The 26,358-nt window shown below is 44.8% G+C and overlaps 1 protein-coding gene across 2 annotated transcripts in view; it reads left to right on the top strand.

Moving 5' to 3' along the window:
- gria2b (glutamate receptor, ionotropic, AMPA 2b) overlaps positions 1-26,358 on the top strand; it is a gene marked incomplete at its 3' end in the record, with an annotated part of 105,855 nt that overhangs the window by 61,108 nt on the left and 18,389 nt on the right. For both annotated transcript variants that reach the window (XM_084331900.1, XM_084331899.1), the window contains 7 exons: positions 497-693; positions 4,100-4,153; positions 4,260-4,418; positions 16,664-16,831; positions 17,244-17,348; positions 18,992-19,099; positions 19,714-19,920. In XM_084331900.1, the coding sequence (XP_084188026.1) occupies positions 497-693; positions 4,100-4,153; positions 4,260-4,418; positions 16,664-16,831; positions 17,244-17,348; positions 18,992-19,099; positions 19,714-19,920 (998 nt within the window). The remainder of the gene's footprint in view (positions 1-496; positions 694-4,099; positions 4,154-4,259; positions 4,419-16,663; positions 16,832-17,243; positions 17,349-18,991; positions 19,100-19,713; positions 19,921-26,358) is intronic.

Raw genomic sequence — 26,358 nt, 5'->3', positions numbered from 1 at the left:
AATGGATTCTCCGCTGGATAATGGCTGTCGGAACTATAGGGTAGGGGGTGCATTATGGTTCAGCTTTAATGTGGTCAAGGTTATGGGCCTTCATTGTGTTCAATCCCATTTGAGTGGTTTAATTTGTATAAAAAAAATAATTATAATTAATTAACTCCACTCCGCTCAACATTGTGCCTAACGACGCCCTCAGCTGTTCTAAAATCCCTGTAAACCACAGCCTCTTATTGCTTAATAATCATAGTCAGACAGTGGGCGCACTCCCCCACTTCCAGAAGTAGCAGTACAACACTGACCCCGCCCTCCACACGAGCACTGTACACACATGCATAATACAGTCTGTACACTCAGTGGATATACCAAGAAATGTATTACAAATTACAATGTGTGTAGCAAGGGGAGGAATTGTGTGTTCTTAAATCTTAAAATGTCTCTTAACTCTCTTAATTTGATATATTTGAAACAAAAAAAAATGTCTGCCATGTCCTCCACCCAGGCCTGACCACACTGCAGGTGGTGTTGGACATGGCGGCGGAGAGGAAGTGGCAGGTGACGGCCATCAACGTGGGCAACCTGAAGGACGAGCGGAAGGACGAGGCGTACCGCTCCCTCTTCCAGGACCTGGAGAACAAGAGGGAAAGGAGGGTCATATTGGACTGCGAGCAGGACAAGGTCAAAGATATCATGGAGCAGGTATGTGATTGTAGAATCTGACCCTGTACAAGTGTACCGGGGTAGTTAGTGTGGTGGAAAATAGCCGAAGCTGAATCACTTACTCAGTCAAAAGAGACCTGGTAAATACGTTTTATTAACTCAATCAAAGTATCAATACAAAAATAGTAAGAGTCAGGCTGGTTGACTCTCAACGAGGTGGTTAGCTCAGACACCAGGGAAGAGAGACCCCTCACTGGATCTTGAAACAAGGGTGGGTGTCACAGGAATACAGGAACATAGGGGTGAAAGACGAAAGTCTTTCTCTGGTCTGCATCCCCTTAACAATTGTGTGTATTGAGCTGTACTGTATTGTACCCATTCTGCAATCTGTTAATAACGTTTTCAATCAATCAATCAATGACATCTTTGGGGACATTATGGAAAGGTGGGGGAGGGGTGGGGGTAGGAAGGACAGATGGGTAGAGGGAGATCATCAAATGGAGGGGGGATGGGGGTCTTATCTCCCACAGTAGTCCTGCACAAGGCCAATAGTTAGCCTGACCTCTCCCTCCTCATTCACCTGACTGGTAGACGTTTGCCTTCCTGTGCGGAGCACCTTGGTTCAAATCCAGGAGGGTTACAGTGGGAGCCGGTTTGGGTTCCTCACACTGTGTGAGGTCAAAGCGGTTGAGTGTAAAGCAGAGCAGCCGTAGCCTGAAGCAGAATATCTCCCTTGGCCCAGGCACGGATTCCCCTTTGGCTGAACGACAGAATGTTTGGTGGTTTCCTATGCAGGAAAACCCAGGTGGGTTACATAATACATTATTAGGTTAATAGAGGACTCAACAATTACAGGACACATTTAAAACAACTTCTCATTCATTATCATCAGTTAAGCATGGGATGAAAATGCCTGAATTTAGAATGTATATTGTCCAAGCTTTAAACTTTAAAAGCTTTCAACAAACAGTTTAGCATTTCTGAGTAATTTCTTATACAGCTTTGCCTTTGTTCAGGTGTGAGAGAAACCCTGCACCTGGCAATGCACCTTTTTCCCCATTTAGACGACAGTTATGTCCATCTACAGTGTTGTGTATTAGATACAGCACTCTTTGATGTTAATCTACAGTGTTGTGTATTAGATACAGCACTCTTTGATGTTCATCTACAGTGTTGTGTATTAGATACAGCACTCTTTGATGTTAATCTACAGTGTTGTGTATTAGATACAGCACTCTTTGATGTCCATCTACAGTGTTGTGTATTAGATACAGCACTCTTTGATGTCCATCTACAGTGTTGTGTATTAGATACAGCACTCTTTGATGTTCATCTACAGTGTTGTGTATTAGATACAGCACTCTTTGATGTTCATCTACAGTGTTGTGTATTAGATACAGCACTCTTTGATGTTCATCTACAGTGTTGTGTATTAGATACAGCACTATTTGATGTTCATCTACAGTGTTGTGTATTAGATACAGCACTCTTTGATGTTCATCTACAGTGTTGTGTATTAGATACAGAACTCTTTGATGTTCATCTACAGTGTTGTGTATTAGATACAGAACTCTTTGATGTTCATCTACAGTGTTGTGTATTAGATACAGCACTCTTTGATGTTCATCTACAGTGTTGTGTATTAGATACAGCACTATTTGATGTTCATCTACAGTGTTGTTTATTAGATACAGCACTCTTTGATGTTCATCTACAGTGTTGTGTATTAGATACAGAACTCTTTGATGTTCATCTACAGTGTTGTGTATTAGATACAGCACTGTGTTCTGTGGTGTATCAGGCACACGTGTACGGACGGATAAGAGGACTTGGGCCCAAGTGAACCATCCTAGAATGTGGTAATTCATGTATAATTTGCATGACGAATCCCAATTAAAGGAGCTGTGAGTGGTATTTTCTTGTTAAAATAAGTGTTAAATAGCTCTACATTCCGACAGCCATCACTGTTAGTGTTTGGTCAGTAATATTGGTCTCCTAGTCCCTCCACTCGAGTCTGCAGTAAACAGAAGACACATTTTCTGGTATCCCATTCCCACTTTATCCAATCAGGAAAGGGAACTCTAGATATATGTTTATTATTTCAAGGAATCCTGCCAAGCCAACTTTTCGTACGGCACTGGTAGCTTATTTTACTTGTTTAAAGGACACATTTGCTTAAAACTAGTTTTTATGACTTATTGTAAGAACAAGACCATTTTCACAGTGTGGAGTTCTCTCTCCTGATTGGATAAAGTGGCAACGGGATAGCAGAAAATGTCTGTTTACTGCAGAGCGGAGGGACTGGGAGACCCATGTTACTGACCAAACACTCTACATCAGTGATGGCTGTCGGAGTGTAGAGCTATTATTTTAACATGTATAGACCACCTATTTTAACAAACAAAAATATACCACTTACAGCACCTTTAACATCATCTTCACTTAAAACTGGACTAGATATCTATGAAAAATGCCTGCCTCTCATCATCGACTCGCCCCGACAAGTGTCTGCGCTCCGTCCGGACAGTGACACTCATCCACATCCAGCTGCCAGTCCACCAGATGGGTGAAAGGGACCACACTCCTTCATTTAGACTGTAAACACTGGAATTAAAGAACATAGAGGTTCACATAAACAGGTTATTTATACCCTACTGTCTTGCCCATGGGAGAGTCTTATTGACTGGTATTTAAGGCGTGCTGACGCATGCTTAACAGAATGCTGAACAAAATCAATGTCTCTTGCCTTCGGTGCCTGAATTATCTGAGTAAAACAGGATCCATCCAGGTGGCAGTTTGCTGCTTTCTCTCAAAGGCATTCACATACAGTAGGAGAGATACAAGAATTATTATTCAAATCTGCTTTACGTAACAGGCTTACGTAAACAAACAGAGGTGGGATTACTTTCAGGTGTATGATTTATGTTTGGAAATGAAATGTTGCTTGAAGTGTTTTTTTCCCCTTTCAGTTACACAACTGATCGAGGAAATGGGTTTGATTTTTTTTTATATCTTGTGACTGCGAGGCCCGTAGGCTTTTCAATCAAATGATAATGGCCAGCATTGTCAAACATGTTACGGAGCATAGTCACAAATTACAACGCGTGGAATGCATTGCAGATTTGTGTGTTTTGTAAATTACTCTGTCATATTTCTGATGCCGTTATCGCCGGTTGTTGCTTGCCTGGCGGTGCTGTTAAAAGTAACTGAACACTTTCTAAAATGACAGAAGCAGCTCAAAAAGCTTTGTTCAAAATGACGGATAACAGTCGAGTCATATCGTCTCATGACTGAGGTTGCAAATGCAAAACGTTCACTTCAGCTTTGTCATTAGCCATTCCGTTGCCAGGGACGAGGGTTTGAAGTATTGAAATGTCTGTTGCCAATGTGCTTTCTTTCACAAGGGTTGTTCTTTTGTATTATTGTGTTTTGTTTTTCTCTCCAGGTCATTACAATCGGCCGACACGTGAAAGGCTACCACTATATCATCGCAAACCTGGTACGTTTTGACATCTTCATTAATGATTACATCTTTTAAGTCCTCTCAAGTGCATTTAAGCTGACATCCATCAGCTATAAGACTAAATCTGAGTCTGTGTTACTAGGGTTTTGTCGATGGTGACCTCTCAAAAATCCAGTATGGCGGAGCCAATGTGTCAGGCTTTCAGATTGTAGACTTCGAGGATCCCTTGGTGTCCAAGTTCGACCAAAGATGGGAGGCTCTTGAGGAAAAAGAGTACCCTGGTGCTGATAGCAAGATCAAGGTAAGCACACACACACACACACACACACACACACACACACACACACACACACACACACACACACACACACACACACACACACACACACACACACACACACACACACACACACACACACACACACACACACACACACACACACACACACACACACACACACACACACACACACACACACACACACACACACACATTGTTAGTCCTCCTCGAGACACACTTGAGGGTTGGGTGAGTCTCTTTCTAGTCCCCTGAGTAGCTGTGGAGTGTATTTGCAACTTCAAAGTGGGCTGTTTTCACTGCTATTAATCCACACAATTGCTGATGCACACATCCGCCAGTACACACTCACTATTCCTATGCACAGTTACACAAACCCATTACCCAGAGCTCATACCCATATGCCTCCGTTTTCGCTTGGGCTCCGACAGATCTCCTACATTTTCCAGAATTTGTATACCCCATTTCTTTGTGTGCTTTTTAATGTGTTTTTTTTTATTAGTTTTTTGTATATAATAATCAATATGGCAAAAATATTTACATGACATTTAGTCAAAACTATTTCTTACCCAAAGCAACTTACAAATTGTGTACAAGTCAGCAGGAGGGGTACACCTCTGTCAGCTAATGGTAAGTGGTATTGTTTGTCTAGCATTGCAGAATTTGAATGTTGCATGAGTGCATAGTAGCATAGATATACAAGCATAGTAGGTAGTAGTATAGGCATAGTACATACTATATAGTATTATAGACATAGTAGCATAGTAGGTAGCAGTGGCGGCTGCTGACCAAATGTTTTGGTGAAGCACAAATTATTATATTATATTATATGTTAAATTATATTTTTAAAACATCCCCCAATGTGTGTGTCAGTGGTGGCTGTGAGTAAAAAATATTGGGGAGGACGGGAGAGTTAAAAATGGTGGTTATGAAGACAGCAGACAGACACTACAGTTTTTTTTTATCCACTTTTTCTCCTTATTTTTTCTATTTTCTCCCATCCCAATTTCTCCTCGCCAATTCTCCCTTAAATTCTCCCCTCCCCTGTCTCGAACGTTGCTAGACTATGCCTCCCACTGGTCGGCTGGAGTGAGGACCAAGCCTTGCATCACGTGTCCCCTCCGGTACACAAGGAGGCAGCTGGCGCATCTTTTCACCTGTACAGCGCGATCTCTCAGTGGCGAGGAGTAACGCGTGGGAGGCTCACGCTGCCCCCGTCACTTCCTGATTCTGCTGTACAGGCGCACCAACCGACCTGTAGGAGACGCTGTCCACAACGTCCAATCCCCACCCACCAGCTTTCCCACCCCTAACACTGCCAATTGTGTTAGTATGAACAACCAGCCAAGCTGGTAGCAACGCCGAGAGCTGGGCTCGAACCCAGCGTCTCCTGCGTTAGTGGCGAGTGCCTTGCCCACTGCGCCACTTAGCTGCGACAGACACTACAGTTAAAGACAACAGGCACTAGTAATAAATACCTTGGAGTAACTCTTGACACACACGCCTCACTTACAAACATCACATCAATAGCTTAGTCAAGAAGGCAAATCAAAAACTATTTGTTTACAGCCAGATCAGACCATTTCTCACCCTCACTGTTTCAAACACATATCTACATGCAATTTTTCTTTCACCACTATCTTAATGTCTCCCAATCTTATAGAAGAACCCATAGCAAGCAAGACTGTACAATAGACTAGAGCTTATAAAATTCACGGTAAATTTCCACCCTGGACTCACCACTGTACTGCACTCTCAGTCACAGCTTGGGACTTTTCGCCTGGATGTACAGAACGCATTGATCACCAGATCAATCTTACATGCACATCACTCAGCACTATAGGAAATGAACGACACACACACGCGCGTGCACACACACACACACACACACACACACACACACACGACAAAAGGTTAACCCTTTACTATCACACAACCGAAGGTCGCCGGTATTGTCGCAGTGAAAGGGTTAACCGTTTTGGTAAGTGCGGCAGTGAACGGGTTAACAACCAGTGTCACAGGCCTCCCGTTAAATGGTCCTCTAGGACTGCCAAGACTTGTACAGCTGATGTAAACTGCTGACACAGCTTGCCAACACAACACATACAGTACAGTAGCCACTTACCAAACAACACACACACACACACACACACACACACACACACACACACACACACACACACACAGGGCCGCCTGGGAGAAATGCGAGGCCCGGTGCGAGATTTAACGCGAGGCCCCCCCCCCCCCCCCCCCCCAAGGTAAAAAAAAAAAAAAAAAAAAATTATATATATATATATATATATATATATATATATTTTTTTTTTTTTTTTTTTTTTTTATACAGTCAACATATTCTTAAATAATAGCGCTGCCCGAGGCGGGGCATGATACAGTCAACATATAGCAAAAGAGAGAGCGAGAGAGAGCTCCCGTTCTACAGTCAATATACAGTGTACAGAGAGAGAGAGAGAGAGAGACACATTGGAAAGAAATTGAAATGCTATTTGGCCCTAAACAGAGAGTACACAGTGGCAGAATACCTGAGCACTGTGACTGAAGATCCTTGAGCACAGCCTAGCCATCGAGAAAGGCCGCCATAGGCAGACTGTGTGTGTTAGAAAGAGAGAGAGAGAGAGAGAGAGCACATGTGTGTTTGTCATGTGTGTGTGTGTGTTAGAGAGAGACTATAGCATGTATGAGAGATTCAAAAGGACAAAGATCAACACTTAAATCCAACAAGAAGAGGGTCAACAGAGAAACCAAAGCAGCAAGGAGCCAATGGCCGACATCAGCTAAATAGGCTAGCCAGGTACTGTGACACCAGGCCACGTGACACACAGCTTTGGCCAACGGCCCAACGCTACCCAAGCTACACAAACGACCATTCACACACAGCACATGTCGTATCTCCAAATGTTGTGAAGTAGCATATGTTTTGCCTGGAAAAAAACATCGTTATTAACAAAACATTCGGGAGGGGAAGGAAGGAAGAGTGGGGTAATGTCATCATGACATTTTCATTAATCCAAGTTACCTGCACGATGAACGCAGGGCGAAAGGCCGCAAGGTCTCCACGTTGACGAAAGGCCTCTCGCTGGCGGGACAAAAAGAAGCTATGGCCAGAGCCTTGTCATGGTGCAGGCCCGACTACATCTTCTGTCAAAGGGCCTGCTATTCTCAAGGCTAACTGATAGCATCAAACGAACGTTCCCAGCTGACGCTAAACAGCTAACTGGCTAACAGTTAGCTCACACAGTTAGCTACTAGTAGTATTAGCTAGTCGACCAGTTTGGCTCCACAGAGAGAAAGAGAGTTAGGGTCAGGTGACTAAGATCCACGGCGGGTATATAATCATAAGTTGACTCACCATAACGCAGTATCAACGTGGAAGGAGACTTTCTTGGCCCCACGGTGTAATTTCGGCGTATTGCTGCCTAACAGATTTATCTGCTCACAAGTTCTCTTCTCCTTCTTTTGAAAAGACATCCACTCGCCTCGCTAGGTTAGCTAACGCTAGTTAGCATTTAGCTAAGCTAGCTACTAGCCGACATGGCTATACCATGAAAGGCTCCGGCCATTTGTCCCGCTAGCGAGAGGCCTTTCGTCAACGTTCCTTGGTTGGTGACCGACCGACTGATAATGACCGACCTCTTTCTTCGTCTTGGCTATTGGGCATAACTAAGCATAGTCAAAAGCTGCACGCGCGAAAATGTCAAACGCAGCCGACTCACGCTGCCGGCGTACTACACTGTCTACACATGATGTAAGTAAAACCACTCCCTTCGTTGAAACCAATGCTGCTGCAGAACCCCAGAGGCTGAGCTCCAATAGTGAGTATGTCTGCAGCTGCAGGACTGCAGACCCAGGAACAAGTCAGACACATTCTACAAACGTGTCTAATGTGAAATATATAAGCATATAAGCAAAACTAGATTTTAGGTCTGTGATGAAAAAGGGCCTCGCGGGAAGGGGGGCCTCGCAAAAAAAAATAAAAAAAATAAAAAAAATTATAAAAAAAATTAATAATTTTTTTTTTTTTTTTTTTTTTGCGAGGCCCCCCTTCCCGCGAGGCCCTGTGCGACCGCACTGCTCGCACACCCCCTGAGGCGGCCCTGCACACACACACACACACACACACACACACACACACACACACACACACACACACACACACACACACACACACACACACACACACACACACACAGACACACACACACAGCTACTAAATATATATATATTTTTTAAATCACTCACCATTGACGACGTTACTTCTTACAAGGAAATAGTGTCCCTCCCATCTGATCACTTGTAAATGAAATCCATCCTTCGATATTTTCTGATGAAACGTTCAATGACCTCATCTGCTTGCAAACAGTTGCAAATCCAGCAATGCAACAAACAGCAGTCTTTTGTGATCTAATCGATCCTTCATTTGCGTGAGGATGCAACGTAGTTAGAGACCATTGACCGGAAGCCGTTCTCTTTGTTGCATTGAATGCCAGGTCAAGAAACTTGAAGTGGATTTGTGTGGCAATGTGAAGCCCAGTGCAGCTCTCTGAGAAGAGGCGTGACGTGTGCTGACTTTGGTAGGCTGGAGACCAGGCGGACCACTGTGTTCTGTATGAGTTGAAGCGTCATGATGTGGCAAAGTTAAAGCCTGTTCCAGCCATTGGAGTGAGGGAGGTTCGGAGAAGCAGCTGTGGATGTTTCCTACCTTTTTCTCAAAAAAGGTGACAAAGTTCTCTGCAGAGAGAGAGAGAAGGGAGGAGGCGGGGGTGAGGAGGGAGGATATGGTGGTGTACAGTTTATGGAGGTTCATTGCAGAGGCCTCAATCGTATGGTGAAAAAAGGCTTTGGTAATGTTTTTGGAGAATACTGACAAGAGGTCGTGATAAATAGTGATGGGATGTGGTCGTTTTGCACTTCTTCTCTGCAGCTCTCAGGCTCTGTCTTTCTTCTCTGACTGTCTCCGTCAGCCACAGTCTGAGTGGGGAACGGCTGGCACGCTTCTTGGCAAGGGGACAGAGCTTATAAAAGTTGTCTGATAGATGAAGGGAGGGAGTTACCATGGTGTTAATTATGCTGGAGTCACGGGAGAATATGAGTTCCAGGGAACAGCCAGACTTGTGGACAGTGGAAGTCAGGTCGAAGGACTCTAGGAGAGAGACCACTGTGGCAGACTGGGAAGAGTCAGGTAGGCTGAAGTCACCAGTGGGGTGCCGTCTTCTGGGAAGGAGTTCAAATAGAACAAATGAGACCTAGAGGGCAATAAAGAATAACAATGGTGAGATTGAATGGACTAGAGATATACTGTATACAGCATGATATTCAAGAGAAGAGAGGGTGAGGTCAGGTATTGATATTATACTCATAGTCCAGGAAGGAGTGGTCAGAAGGTCAGTGCCTAGGCCACATCTGGAGGGTCTGTGTGTGTGAGAGAAGATGTATGCTGTAGATAGAGCTGCAGGTGTTGTGGAGTTATCTGGTGTCATCGAGCAATGAGTTGGAGGTAATTATGGCACTTTAGGTCAGGATTGGCACTTCCATAAAGCCCCCTGCATACGGTGACAGGCACAGACAAGTTGGGGGGCAGGGGCTCAATTTGGGGGGCACTTGGGGCAAAAGGGCAGGGGCTCAACTGTGCATGTCACTGGTGACAGGTATATTTGTGGCTACGGATGGATAGCAGAGGTTGGCAGGGTTGCTTCCAAACTGGTGCTCTGGTGCCGGGAGAACAGCCTCTCTCTGAACGTCAGCAAAACTAAAGAGATGATTATGGATTTTAGGAGGTCGGGGGCTAGGGACTACAGCCCCCTCAGCATCTACGGGGCACTGGTCGAGAGAGTGAACAGTTTCAAGTACCTCAGAGTCCACACATCTGAGGACTTGACATGGACCACACACAGACATTAGACAGAGTGGTGAAGAAGGCACGGCAGTGCCTCTACTTCTTTAGGCGCCTAAGGAAGTTCAAAGTGAGTCAGAAGATGCTTAAGAACTTCTACTCATGCACAATAGGAGAGCATCCTGATTGGTAAAATCACCTCCTGGTTTGGGAATAGGACCGCACACGACCGCAGCAGACTGCAGAGAGTGACCCGATCAGCCAAATGCACAATTGGAGGTGGGCTTCCCACTCTCCAGGACATTTACACCAAGCGTTGCAGGGCCAAGGCTAATATAATAGTCACAGACTCTAGTCACCCAAACAACGGCCTCTTTGCACTGCTGCGGTCAGGCAAGTGCTACCAGAGTCTGATGGCCAGTACAGAGAGACTCAGAAGGAGCTTCTATCCCCAGGCCATCAGAATGCTCAATTACTCTATGTATCAACCCATCCATCTACACCATATTTGATCTATGTATTACAAAAATATGTGCACTACATCCATACCTAATTTTTGCATTTATAAAAAATCTGCATTTTCACTTCATTGTACTATAGTTTGTATATTGTATATTGTATATTGTATTGTATTGTATATCTGTATAGTGTTGGGACTTTATTCCTCCTTTACTTTTTTACTATATGAAGCACATTCTCAGGGGCTCATACAGAACCAAGCATTTCACTCTAATGTACATGTACTTTATAGGTACTCTCCCGTTCATGCTCCCCCGACATGGAACATCTCTCCATTCTATGTCGCCCTTTCCACCTTTCCCGAGAGTTTACAGCGGTCATCATGACTGCAGTATACATCCCTCCCCAAGCAAACACTGTCAGGGCCCGGCCCCTGGCGGAACTGGCGGAGAATCTCAACAAACACCAGATCAAGCACCCGGACGCAGCCATGATCGTAGCTGGCGATTTCAATCAGGCAAATCTGAAAAAAGTGATGCCATCCTTCTTTCAGCACATCGCCTGCTCCACCAGAGGAGGAAATACGCTCGACCACTGCTACACCCCGTTCAGAGCCGGCTACAAGGCTGTACCGGCTCCGCCGTTGGCGGGGGATACCAGCACGTCCGATCATGACGCCATCTTCCTCGATCCCGTTTACAAACAAAGATCACGTGACGCCATCGTGTCACGTGAGACAAAAAGATTTACGACCAATCAGAGGCCACGCTTCAGGACGCTCTCGAGGACGTCGACTGGGATATGTTTCAAGGAAGCGCCAGTGACGTCAGCGTGTTCGCGGACACCGTGGTGAGCTTCATTACAACACTGGCTGATAGTATTGTCCCTACTAAAAAGGTGCAGGTCTTCCCTAACCAGAAACCGTGGGTGGATAGTACTATCAGAGCAGCTCTGAAATCCTGCACCACTGCCTACAACCTGGGCAGAGAGTCAGGAAACATGGAGGAGTACAAGGCTACAGTCTATACTCTGCGCAAGGCTGTAAAACTTGCAAAACGGACATATGCTGATAAATTGGACACACAAATGGCACAAAACAACACAAGAGGCTTATGGCAGGGACTGAGGACCATAACTGACTACAAAGTCAGCGCCCCCTCAATGGGTAGCGACGACGCCTCTCTCGCCGACAAACTCAACTCTTTCTACGCTCGGTTTGGTGTAGACAGTGGCGCCGCTAGCTCAACGGCTAGTGACGTCACTGGCACGCCGGCTGTTGTGGAGGGGGGGGGGGGGGCAACCGCGGGGACGCTCTCTCGTTGTCGGTACACAGTGTGAAAAGCATTTATGCAGGTGAACACCAGAATAGCTGCTGGCCCAGATGGAATAACAGGACGCATACTTAAGTCCTGTGCTAACCAGCTAGTCCCTGTGTTCACCGCCATATTTAATCGATCCCTGGCCGAGTCAGTGGTCCCTGCCTGCTTCAAGATGTCTACCATCATCCCTGTACCAAAGAAACCCTCCCCAACAGGTCTCAATGACTACAGACCGGTGGCACTCACCTCTGTGGCCATGAAATGTTTCGAGAGGCTGGTCAAGGATCACATTTGTGCTTCCCTCCCCAGTGATATGGACCCTATGCAATTTGCATACAGGCCAAACAGGTCCACTGATGATGCGGTCTCCCAAGTACTGCACAGCACCCTCTCTCACCTAGACCGCCAGAAGGGGGGCTATGTGAAACTGTTGTTCATTGACTACAGCTCAGCGTTCAACACCATAGTTCCCACCAGACTGGTGGACAAGCTGATCGAGCTGGGTCTGAGCTCCGCTCTGAGCGCCTGAATACTGGACTTTCTGAGCGAAAGGCCCCAGGCGGTCAGGGTGGGGGGTCAGACCTCCAACACCATCACCCTGAGCATCGGGTCCCCCCAGGGCTGTGTTCTGAGCCCCCTGCTGTACTCACTATACACACACGACTGTGTGGCCAAGTTCAGCTCCAACTCCATAGTGAAGTTTGCGGACGACACAGTGGTGGTGGGGCTGATCTCGGACAATGACGAGAAGGCCTACCGGGAGGAGGTTGAGGTACTGGAACGCTGGTGCCAGGACAACAGCCTGCTCCTGAACATTGGTAAAACCAAGGAGCTGATCGTGGATTTTAGGAGGAGACAGCAGGAGACACACACACCATTGAGGATAAACAGGGCTACCGTGGACAGGGTGAGCAGCTTCAAGTACCTGGGGGTCCACATCTCAGAGGACCTGACATGGACAACACACATAGACTCAGTCGTAAAAAAGGCGAGGCAGCGCCTCTACCACCTGAGACAGTTAAGGAAGTTCAGAGTATCTGGGAAGATACTCCAGTCCTTCTACTCCGGAGCTGTAGAGAGCATCTTGACTGGAAACATCACTGCCTGGTATGGCAACAGCACGGCACAGGACAAGAAGGCCCTACAGAGAGTGGTGCGCTCAGCCGAGCGTACCACGGGTATTGCACTACCAACCCTGCAGGTCCTATACAACAAGAGGTGCAAATCCAGAGCCTGCAGGATAATGAAAGACCCTCACCACCCCAACAACAGCCTGTTCATGCTGCTGCGGTCAGGCAAACGCCTGCGAGCACCAGTAACGAGGACAAAGAGACTTAGGCTCAGCTTCAGGCCATCAGAGCCTTGAACACTGAACTCTCCACGCACACGCACACATGAGCACACACACAACACACACACTGTACACGCTCACACACTAGCAGCCACTTTAACATGAGCACACACACACTCATGCTGCACACGCTCACACTATGGACACTTTACAGAAGGAAAGGTCACTTTAAGAATAGTATAGCTTGAGATTGTAGAATATAGCATTGTATAGCAGTGTACATAAAGACCCAATGCCTCATCCGTAGCTAACAGTGTACTGCACTGCCGCAGGACCTAGCATGTCCTACCATGCTCTGTAAATAGCTCATGTACAGATACCGATATGCCTACTTTGTTTACTTGTTTATTGCACTAGTAATGTCGCTCTATTGGTTGGACTCTTATTATTATTACTTGTATTATGCACATCGTTGCGGGCGAGACCCCCCGCATTTCACTGTATACCTGTATGCCGTGACAAATAAAACTCTTGTATCTTGTATCTTGTATCTATGTGACAAATAAAACAAAACTTCAAACTTCAAACTACTAAATGGAGTCCATTGACCATTGCAATAATTCACAACACAGGCCACCTCTAGATACCCAATTTAGCACAACAATGACAATACTGAAAACCATCTTAAATCACCCAACTTTTCTACTGACACCGTTTTTTACGGCATTGAATATAAATACTGAACAATAATATAAATGCAACACTCAAATTTTGTTTACGATTTTTAAACTGAAATAGATTCATTAGGCATTTCAAATGCTAACTTTAGATACTTAACACATTGGACACCAGAGGTCACTGTGGGCGTATGGCCGTTTGTGCCAGCGCTGTAATGCAATGGGGGTAGATGCTGGTGTTTGTAGTGCTAAAACTATATTAAATATTATAGCTTTGGATCTAATAACAACATCGATTGTCAGTGAGTTTCTTCCGGTCAACATGCAAGAACCAGATAATTTTTTCATCCATACATTTCTGTTTTATACCGTGGTGAATATGAGTATATATATAGTTCTAGAGTGATTCTGTGTAATCCCAGGGAACCCCGCCAAACAGCGTTTTACTGCATTCCACTATAAATCGCGCCACTCCATGCCTGGATCAATAATCATCCTGAAATCAACGCTAGATTGTCGGTATTATGTTTCATCATCGATGCATGAAAGGGAGGGGGGGGAAAGCCGGCCCTCCGTGCTTTGATCGCAACCAACGGGACACGGCCCACACACACACCACAGACACATGCTGTGATCGCAGGGAAAGAATTATCGGATCAACGCAAGATTGATAATATATAGTCCTTACCTTGTCTTTGATGTACTGCAAAAAGAATAATCAAATTATCTGATCACCATTCCAAATACTGGTCACGATCGTGTGTCCAACGTTATCCACCAAAGAAAATGAACGGGGGGGCGGGGACCCTCGTCGATGCCATCCCTATAAGCGCTTCTCTTGCTGGAGTGTTTAGACCCCGCCTGCATGCTGCAGCTCAGCCAGGAAAACAAACCACATAGTTTCAAATGGAGTGCAATAGCGGTCGCAAGGCATTAGGCGGCGGTATCGGACAGTTGGGGTCTCAGACAGAGTGCCACACAGTCCTACAGCATAGCAGGATGAATTATGAATGGAAATAGCGAATAAAATAAATAACGATCCAATAACGAGTTTACTTGTTGTTGGCAGAATTCGATTGGCGGGCTATAACGAGTTAACTCGTTTTTGGCGGCCATTGTGTTAATAACCTACAAACATGAAACTGTTCTGACAGCACAATATTGATGTAAATTGTAAAAAGTAATTGTGTTTTATGTAATAATTGTTGTTGTGCATAGATCACTAGATACATTTCCTAATATGAGTTCAACTAAACATTTCCACAATACGAGGTTTACTGTAAAGTGTTGCCACAGACCTTACCATGAACATTGGACAACATTATTTTTGTGACAACCTCCATTGACCAATCGACGGTCTGCTGTATCGAATTGCAGCACGGATAGCAGGATAGTACCTACCCGAGAGCAGTGACTAAATTAGTCGATTTCAAATGGCTGGGTACAGATATGCATTTGTTGGTCACAGATACTAAAAGAAACTAAACAAGGTGGGGTGTGGAACAGAATACCAATCACCACCTTATTCTTTATTCTTCCGATGTTCTTCTCCCATAAACATCCCCCAGTGACCTCAGCCCTTCCCGGAGTCTCTCTCTTAAAAACAAGATGGACAAATACATAGGGCTAAAGAGAAGAGCTAAAATAGGGCTAAAATAGAGCTAAAAGTGGTGAATGGAAGAAAAGAAAAAGAAACAAGTCCAATCGTGATGTTAAATAATTAAATTAATTGGTTACAGTCCACAACCCAGCTCCTCCAGTCCACGGCAGTTAGCCCGTCCTGGCCCGTCCTGGCCCTGCCTGGTTGTGGAGCCTGATTGCCACCGGCACAAAGGACTGCACGAAGCGCTTTGTGGTATGAACTCATGTACATATACCGATATGCCCTACTTTGTTTACTTCTTTTATTGCACAATGTCGTTCTATTGGATTCTATTATATATTACTATTGTATTATGCACATCGTTGCGGGCAAGACCCCCCGCATTTCATTGTATACTTGTATGCCGTGACAAATAAAACTCTTGACTTGACTTGACTTGACTATGTCGGGGGGGGGGGGGGGGGGGGGGGGGGGTAAGTCTATGGCTAAACGTGGACCGCATTGCGGTCAGCTCATCATGGAGGGGGGGTGGCAGGGGTTCTCAAGGATAGCATACAGCTTCCTCCTCGTCCTCCGCTCTGCCACCACCTCCAGACTGTCCAGGTCCGCTCCCACCACAGAGATTACTTTTTTGACCAGTTTATTTATTTTGTCTGTGTTGGTGTTGCCCCCCCAGCATACCACAGTGAAGATCATCATGTGTTTGAAAGCATATTGAGAAAAGAGATGGCTATTTCACCTCCTCCTTGCCCCTATTATCATCTGCCCACAAATTTGCTGGTAAATCAAACCATAAACTGTGACTTCAGTGTCCTCCATGTTTACTTCCATCTTTGTTATTATTTATTTGCGCATGCGGGTCAGTTCAGGAGCATGACCAGTTCACACTGGTATCTAAAAAAAATAAGAAATAATGTGCCAATAAATAACAGCCAAACAAAACAGGATCTGAGCAATGACTCATATTTGAGCACTAAGGCTGTAAGGATTGCAGAGTGAGAACGCAGCCTCTTACACTCGTCTCCCCTCCCTCCCTCCCTCCTCCTCTCAGTACACATCAGCGTTGACCTACGACGCGGTGCAGGTGATGACGGAAGCCTTCCGCTACCTGCACAAGCAGCGCATCGACATCTCGAGGAGGGCAAACAGTGGCGACTGCCTGGCCAACCCCGCCGTGCCCTGGGCACAGGGAGTGGAGATCGAGCGAGCGCTGAAACAGGTGACACGCTGCTCGTTGGTGAAATCGGGTTGCCTTGGTAACAGCAGGGCTCCCTCAGAACACACACACACACACAGCTGCACACATAAGCTACAATAAAAATCTTGTTTTCCACCACACACGCACGGGGACATACACACATACATATTATAGACATACTGTACATACATCAGTTTTGGCCACACATACCGGTACACACACATGCACGCATGCACACACAAACACAAACACAGCTATTCTCCCCAGAGCCAGTAGTACTAAAAGTCTGCCCACACACTCACAGAGAGGCTTTCAGGAGAGGCGATGCTATGCCTTCGACTGCTGTGAATGTACTGTTCACTGTGTTCTCTGGTGCAGTGATTCAACGGTGACATCTTGCCATCCTGTAACTGCCTTTTCTCTTGTCACTAAGGTACGTGTGGACGGCCTGACGGGGAACATACAGTTCGATCAACACGGCAAGAGAGTCAACTATTCAGTGAACATAATGGAGCTGAAGAATAACGGCCCTGTAAAGGTAAGGATGTGGTTCGGGACGAGAGCTGACGAGCTGTCGTTGAACTTTTGGCACATTCAGGCATACATACAAATCATTTTGGTGAACTGGTTTCACCAATTGTAAATTTCAACCAAATAAAACACAAGTGGTAAAATGCCAGAAATGGTCAAAGTGGTGAACTGGGGCTGTTCTGATGTTACCAGTGGGTAGTGGCATAGCCAGAAATGGGAGTGTACTGCCAGTGGGCACAGAGAGAATCAGGTGGCCTTAGCCTGTCCAACATCAATCATGCTTAAAAGGCTCTGAAACATAAAGACCTATTATTAGTGCCATTTTGCAGGCTGCTTGTGTTTGTGAAATGCACCGCCATTAAAAAACTAGACCTATTGAGTGAAAAACCAGGTAGGTAGGTAGGTAGGTAGGTATTTATTTAGACAACAAACATATACAGATCACATGAGTATTTGCTTTGTCAGGGATAGAAACGAAAAGCCGAGACTTATTTCCATCGTTGTCCCTGGAGTCAAGGATGCTTGATTCATACACACACAACTCATTACAGTAATATTTCACAATCATTACATTTGATAGTAATAATGGCACACAATCATTAATTAATACAAACATGCGCATTTGTTGAGACATGTTTAACTAGCCTTGAGACATAAACCAGTAGGATTGTCTACTAGTTAGGTGATTGTCTACTAGTTAGGTGATTGTCTACTAGTTAGGTGATTCCTACGCAGAGAGTTCCACTGTCAAAGATAAACAAACACAGAAAGATAACTTTTCTTCAAAACTCCATGTCAACGTAACCTACTGTGCTTTACTTCTGAATGTGTGCTCACTAGCTGATCTAATTGGTCAACTGCTAATGACCTAAAAAGCACTGGGAGGACATCATTTGAATGCTAGCTAGGGTTCAATAATCAAGTACAATATTTGGCTGTAATGCATTGTTTTCGTTAAAATTCCTAAAAAAGCCTTATTATAAGCTACAAACTGTATTTCCATCACCCATCAGCCCCATTTTTGTCATGTCATTGTGCTTTACTCAGTCCCTCCAGGAAATTGCAATAATGAATGCAAATTCAACCAATCAATAACTTTGAACGGTGATCCATTTTGTGAATAAAATATCTTTCTTGCTCCATCAGACAATCTCTGTTATCAACACGGCTATCTACAGTAGCATAATTAGCAAGCTAATTAACCTGTGTAATGTTACTTGTTGCTATGCTGGGAAAGACCATTCATCACGGTTTCATCCAAAAAGTCAGTTTGGAAAATGTGTATTATATAAGAAGACATTCAGAGGATGTCTGGTCCGGTACTATTCTCCTGGTTTACAGTCAGAGTGATCCATGAATGTAAACACACCAGTCAAAGTTAAGTTAGGGTCAAATGTTATCGGAAAAAAGTTGTATATAAAGATTTAAAAATATTTCCTTGACTTGCAATTGTTCTGCAATTCTGCAATTTTACAGGAAAGAAAATCACATACAACTTCTGAGAAAAGCCACTACAAAATCAATATTTTTTTATCGCATCAATCTTGGAGAGACTCAATAACTGTTACTCAAAATAACATCACTCAAATTTCACCAATTGTACAGCAGTGGAACAGAAATCAATTGGTCATGATATGTTTCCTCCCACAGATTGGATACTGGAATGAAGTTGACAAAATGGCTGTCACTAAATCAGACGTCTTTGCAAATGAATCGATAGGAATGGAGAACAAAACCTTTATCGTCACCACCATCCTGGTAAACATTCTTTTCTATATAATTTTAATATTTACTGTATGAAACATTTGGAATAAAGCTTACATTTGGATCAATACAGATTTCATGAAGTAGCCTAAATATGGAAGCGGCAGATAACAATTGATTTAAATTGACTGAAATAGAAAATCACTTATTAGTTAAATTGTGTTTGTATTCATACCATAACTGTATATATCTATGATTAAAGTTATAGTGCAGATTTTTGGAATCCTGGATCTATTTATTACTTACCAATGATGTTGATTTACCAGTGAGTCCTTTCGCTGCACAATCCATGCTGTTCCTCATGCTAGCCCCGGATAGTTAGCCACAAATCAATGCAAAGTCAATGGGGTCGAGCTCCTGTCTGTACAAACTGAAATACTTTGTGTGCACTGTGGAGTAAATTTCAGTGAGCCTCAGTCAGCTTGTACAGACAGGAGCTCGTCGTCCCCATTGACTTTGATGGATTGTGCTGAGAAAGGACTCTACCAATTAACAACATCGCCAACAACAACATTGCATAACAACATTCTGAACTTGCCCCTTAATTAGCTGATTCATACTGAAATAGAAATTGACTGTACTGACAAATGTTTGGTTTTCTCCCTCAGGAAGCCCCATATGTAATGCTCAAAAAGAACTATGACCTTTACGTGGATAATGACAGATACGAGGGCTACTGTGTCGATCTAGCTGCGGAGATAGCAAAGCACTGCGGCTTCAAGTATCAACTGAAAATTGTGGGGGATGGAAAATACGGAGCCCGGGATGCAGAGACCAAAATCTGGAACGGCATGGTGGGAGAGTTAGTGTATGGGGTGAGTGAAACACATCTGAACCACCGCCCACGTCAGAATGAGATGTGTCTGTAGGGGCTGCGGTCATAAGGAAATGCATGGAGAAATGGTTAGCGAAAGTAATCACAAGTACTTATTGGTCACAGGAGACTTCAATAACGTTGAATGGTGATCCATTTTGTGACTAAATTATCTTCCTTGCTCCTTCAGAGAATCTCTGTTATCAACACTGCTATCTACCTTAGCATACAGTAATTAGCAAGCGTAGCTCGCCCTGCGTAATGATGAATGATACAGTTGTTCTGCTGGGAAAGATCATTCATCACGGCGTCGTTTATACAACTTGGTTTCATCCAAAATACAGTTCCGAAACTTTGTTTTGTTCGCCAAAAATCACTTTGTTCGCCAAATTTACAGGGATTTGTCTTATAGGTGGAGAGAAATATGAAAGATGTGGTGTATTGACACATGACACAAGGATAACAGGACCTCACATACAGTGCTGGACATGATAGACCATTTTACTGTTAGTAAACAATAATAACGTTTCTGGGATGTGCATGTCTCCAGGGACCTGTCCATGCTTTTGGTTACCTTCACCCAGTCAAATGCTTTCACCCGGAACGCCCCTGGAGTCTCTCCCACAGAAAGACAGCAGAGTGCAATATTAGTCTGTGCAGGTGGAAGGCCGTTAAACACCAAAGATCCTGACCAAGCTCTAATACTCACTGCAGCAGAGAACCACAGAGACACCACTATTACTGGATGTGCCTATTTCACGTTTTGGGAGCTGAGTCAGGATTTAAAGTCAAAAGATGCATTTAGCAGTTTGGAATTGGAGTCAAAGTTATAACATTGACATAAAAAGGGACTATATAATACCTGCACAGTACACTATGTGTGTCAGTAATATTCAAAGCATAGCAAAGAGAACAGGTAAATGGTGCATTTTATATAGTGCTTTTATCCAAAGCGCTTAACATTTTTGCTCCTCACATTCACCCATTCACGCACACATTCACACACTGATGACGTAGGCGACCATGCAAGGTGCCGACCGGCACATCAGGAGCAATTAACGGGTTAAGTGTCTTGCTCAAGGACACATCGACATGCTGCCCGGGAGGAGCGGGAATCTAACTGGGAACCTTCCGATTACCAGATGACCGCTCTACCTCCTGAGCCACTGTCGCCCTTTTAGATACAACCTTTAGGTACAATATGGCTGCAGCTGTTTGTGACTGTCGTGCTGCTTCAAATCTTCTGTTAGTGTTAGACTGTCGCTGCCTATACAGCTGTTCCCTGTAGGGTGACATTTGAATGGGAGTCCCGTGGATCGGGCCATGGTTTGCATTTGTTGCATAAGTGGCACGTTCATTTATACATATGGACAGGATAAGAGTAATTTTCACTGGGATGGGGCAGTCCAAGAGCCGGAATTAGCCGGAATAAGATGGAAGAATGACTAGTTGGGAGGGGAAGAGACAGAGTAAAAACTGTGTGTCAGACCTCCTTCTCTCTGAGCATCACTGCCTCGTCATTCTCTTCTCTCTCCCCGAATTTTGCTTTTTAAAATATTTGTAAAAAATGAAAAGTCAATAGTCTTCACAATTAATGAGTTGCTTCAGCTTTTTTAGACTATGCACCAGTAGCCTACTCCAGTCATGGAGGGGCAGAATAGATATGCTGTAGTGTAGATACAATAGATACAAATAGATTACATGACTGCATGTTTTAATGAACCATAAGACCCCCCCCCCCCCCCCCCCCCCCCCGCAATAATGTGACCCTATAACAGGTCTCATCCTCCTCGCACTAGTTAAATACTGATTTCTACCCGAAACCATGGTAACAGGAAGAGATGGCACAGACTTCAATGGTCGAGTGCGAGGGGCCTTTATCGAATAGTTCCGGTAAAAAGGCAAGAATTTGGCTCAGTTGACATGACAATGGGTACACATTCATCCTCTCTCACCACTTCTCAAACAAAGCCCACAGCACAGCCTAGGCCTTTCAAGGCAACACTGTGAATGACGCCGGTCATGAGTCCATAGCTGCTCAGTTTCAGGCTCTCGGGGGGAGAACTGGGAAAGGGACATCACTCAGTATCCCCCCCCCCCTTGCCCCTGTGAGATTGTCCCCTTGAATCGAGGGATTGGCCGAGGAGGCTTGGGCAGCAGCTGTAGCTATAAATTCTATGCTATGCTGCATAGTGGGGGTCTGGTCAGAGCAGACAGCTTTTCTTGACTCTGCTGTGGTTATAAAGATGGAGAGGATGAAATCCACAACACAACAGAGTCTAGTAGTGCATCCAGTGTGTGTGTGTGTGTGTGGGGGGGGGGGGGGGGGGTTGTCGCTGGGCTTCAGTGAGAACTTAAGCGGGTATAGTGCTGCGTAGTTGAATAACAGACAGTAGGATGTTGACACGTGGGTTGTGAGGCTGATTTAAAGGATGGTTGTGTGTTGACAGGTGGGTTTTGAGGCTGATTTAAATGATGGTTGTGTGTTGACAGGTGGGTTTTGAGGCTGATTTAAAGGACAGTAGGGTGTCGGCATCACAGATGTGGCTGGGAGGGCATTCGAGAGGGAGGGGTCAACTGCAGCAAAGGCCCTGTCGGTTCACCCATTTCAGAACCATCTCCAAAATCTGTGCGACCACTCCAGGGTGTAGACAGGAGATCCCTGGGGGGGTGTAGTCCAGGGACCTCCCCTAGACACCATGTTCGCTCCTTTGTTGAGGAGACCCGATTATGTGTAGGGCTCTCGACAAGCCGAGATTCCACCCACATACTAGGGCTGTCACATTATTTTTGAATTTCTAATTTAATTTCGAATTTACATAAAAACATTCGAACATGAAGGGAGAAATTCTAATTAGAAAAAATATATATAATATTATAATAATAATAATATTTTTTGGTTTAGGTTTCTTTTTCTTCCTTTTTTACACTAAAATTCGATTTCGAACATGTCTACAATTCTGCAACGAATTTAAAATTAGAATTTTTGTTAACGTGACAGCCCTACCACATACATAGTCTCGCTGCTTGAGTGTGGGAGTGAACTCTGCCCCATTTGTTCCGATGAGAACATTATTTCCCTTTTATTGGGGAAAGAAACGCCCGTGGTGGCAGGCGAGATCCACTATCAAATTCTAGTAGATTGATGCGGCAACGCTGCGGCGGCCATTTTCCTCCCACGGCCCTCCACAGACAGAGTGAGAGACATGTCTGTGTCCACCGAGACAAACGCTCTGCCTGCAGGAGCAGAGTGAGTCCTTCCAGTGCGTCCTGTCTGCTAACACTGAGCCAGGAGGCACGGCGATATGAATGTATGTCTTTGTCAGAATCACTGACGCAAACCAATGCCCCCGGGATGAAACCGTTGAGGACGAGCAGATCCAGAATCAGTCTCATGTCAGACGTTTTCCTTCTTTGGAACTAGGAAATAGTGGTAGTAGAATCAGCTGTTTCCTGGTTTGGGAGAAACTGAAGCATTTCCTTTGCAATGTTTTCTTCGATCTCTGCCCGAGAGCACCCCCTAGTCGAATGTGGAATGTTCCGGATGGCTGTGTCTCCAGCATCCCTGAGAATGGAGTGGGAGAAAGCCACAAACACGAGCCTGCAACCCAGTTGTAACCGTCGTCTCATTTCGGTGGCAAGATTGCATTCTCATTCATTTACATTTTACATTTCAGTCAACAGGAAAGGTAGCCTACAACTCTTTCAGCTGAGTAACAATGTTCATCAAAACAGTGCTGAAACTTGGGTGGTGCAGTGTTGAGTGCATAGTAAAGACATATTCGTATTGTAGGAGGAGTGCATGTTAGAAGACAGTAAGAAGGTAATTATTATTTAATTTTTTTCAGATATTGATTGAAGAATTGTGTTTTTAGTCGACCGCGAAAGATTGGTTGGTTTCGGCTGTCCTAACTGTGGTGCTTCTACTGAAGTAGAAGTACTACTACTACTACTACTATTACTACATTTACATTTAGTCATTTAGCTGACGTTTTTATCCAAAGCAACTTACAAGTTCTGTACGACAAGTCAGCAGGAAGGGTACAACTCTATCAGCTGAGTAAACAAAACACTCTTGTCGTCGGCTTTGCCCATGCCTGCTGTGTAATTTCCTAGCTTACTCCTCGGCCCACACCGCCACCATGAGCATTGCTTTTTAAAACTGCAGCATAGACCTAAGGGGGTCCAAGGGGAAAGAGAGCATGCTCGGCCCGCTCGGGGCACCAGGGGATGAGAGCGGGGGGGGTTCCCTGATGAGACTTACGTGGTTGTAGCTGGCGCTAGCATGAGACATGGGTCTTATGTTTCCCGCTGCTTTTTTCTGGCAGAAAGCTGAGGCAGCATAGTGGCAGCGAGGGGCAGAGGTGGAGGGGGGCACGGGTTAAGGCTGTCCCTGCCTGCAGCTGAGGTTCTGCTGCTTGCTGCACGGTTTCGGCTCAGCTTTCTTAAGATGGAGGATATACGTGTCCAATAGGGGTGTAACGGTACACAAAAACCACGGTACGGTACGTCGACGTTCGGTACGGGTTTTCGGTACAGTGGGGGAAAGTTTGGCTTTCCATGTTCCACTCAGGGGTGATGTAGTGTGCAGTAACTAATTGTACTTGTAGGGCTGTCAACGAATATTCTATATTGAAATTAATAATCGACTTGTAAAAAAAAAAAATTATAATAATAATTATATTATATTTCATTGTGAAAAAAACTGCCCCCGGTGGGCGGACATTCGTGGTGAACGTACCGTTGTATTTGTTTGGTACACAGCTGTTCGGTATGGTACGGTACACAGTGAAACGGTTCGGTACGGATACCTGGGCCCTCATTTATCAACAATGCTTAGAAAGTGTTCTATTTTCGTTCTTAAGCACAGAATTTAGAATGTGTGTACGCACAGAAAAATCGGGATTTATCACACGTGCGTACACAGGTTCTACGCACACTCCGTGTTGATAAATACCATTTGTTCTACGCTCCGCGCTTGTGCACGATTTTAAGTATTTGCATATAGAACCGCCCGTAATTAACCATATATGGTCATGAAACACCCCCATGAAATGTGGAAAAATGGACTAAGCCGAGCGAAGCGTGTTATGGGAGAAATACGCGACATGCTGATAGACGTGTACACGTACGGTGATGTCGGATTATATGATATCTATTAACTTTTTTTTTATCCAATTTTTCTCCCATTTTCTATATTTTCTCCCATCCCAATTTCGTATCATCCAATTCAACCCTCCCCTGTCACAAACGCTGTTTCTTGCCTCCCACAAGTCGGCTGCAATGTGGACTAAGTCATACATAGCACAAGTCCCCTCCGGTACTTGAGGTAACAGCAGTCGCATCTTTTCACCTGCGCAGCTCGATCTCTCAGTGGCGAGGAGTAACGCGTGGGAGGCTCACGCTGCCCCCGACACTTCCTGATTCTACTGCGCAGGCGCACCAACCGACCTGTAGGAGTCGCTGTCCACAACGCCCAATCCCCACCCTTCAGTTTCCCTCCCCGTAATACGGCCAATGTGTATTACTGCGGACGACCAGCTAAACTGAAAACAATGTGGAGAGCTGGATTCAAACACGCGAACCCAGCGTCTCCACATTGGTGGCGAGTGCCTTGCCCACTACACCACCTAGCCGCCCATGATATCTATTAACTTCTTAAAGACCATTGCTGCCTGGGCAGCGCAAACACTAATAAAGACCGTTAACCACTGTTTGCCATTGGTGTCATTAATAACCATGCTGGAATATGATCCGTGACGGATTTTCCGTACATTTTCTACCTGCATATGATTTGTAGAGGCATACAATCTATTTTGATGTCGGTATTAGGTAGCCTATATAAACAATAATACGAGAGCATATACAAGAACAATGAATCTCACTGCCATAGCCTACGCCATGTGTAGCCTGCCTATATGTGATCAATACAAACTTGAACTTGAATTCCATCACGTCTGTGTGCGGGAGCTCACAAGGCTGTTGTCACAATAAAAATAAAAACGTGCACTGAAAAGTTACAGTATTCAGTCGGTTGATTATTTGTATGACAGTCAGTAAACCCTTGCAAAAAGTATCCGTTTTATTTAATGAATTGAAAACATGCAGCATCGCCTTCCTCCCGGCATGCAGCAACGACATGTATCTGGCAAATGCGCATCACTGAGTAGAATCCCTTTCTATTCACATAACTGGATTTGTGATGGAGCTTTGACAGTTACATGGGTGGTACAGTAACAGTCTATTGCTCGATCCATCTCCAATATCACGATGGACCGTGTCGGTGGCAAGACCCGAGGGTGGAGAGGACTTGAATCAATGTGCACAGGGATGGCATTTGTGCGTTTTCTTCCACGCTCCAATTTCGGCCTCAAATTGCTGTACAAATGAAGGAGGTGTCTCGGGTATAGCGGACTCTAGTTAATATTATGTTCTCTCT

The sequence above is a fragment of the Notolepis coatsorum genome, assembly GCF_963971535.1.
Source record: "Notolepis coatsorum genome assembly, chromosome: 16".
Lineage (NCBI taxonomy): Eukaryota > Metazoa > Chordata > Actinopteri > Aulopiformes > Paralepididae > Notolepis > Notolepis coatsorum.
The sequence above is the reverse complement of the archived record's forward strand: the minus strand, read 5'-3'. Positions and strand labels throughout refer to the sequence as shown.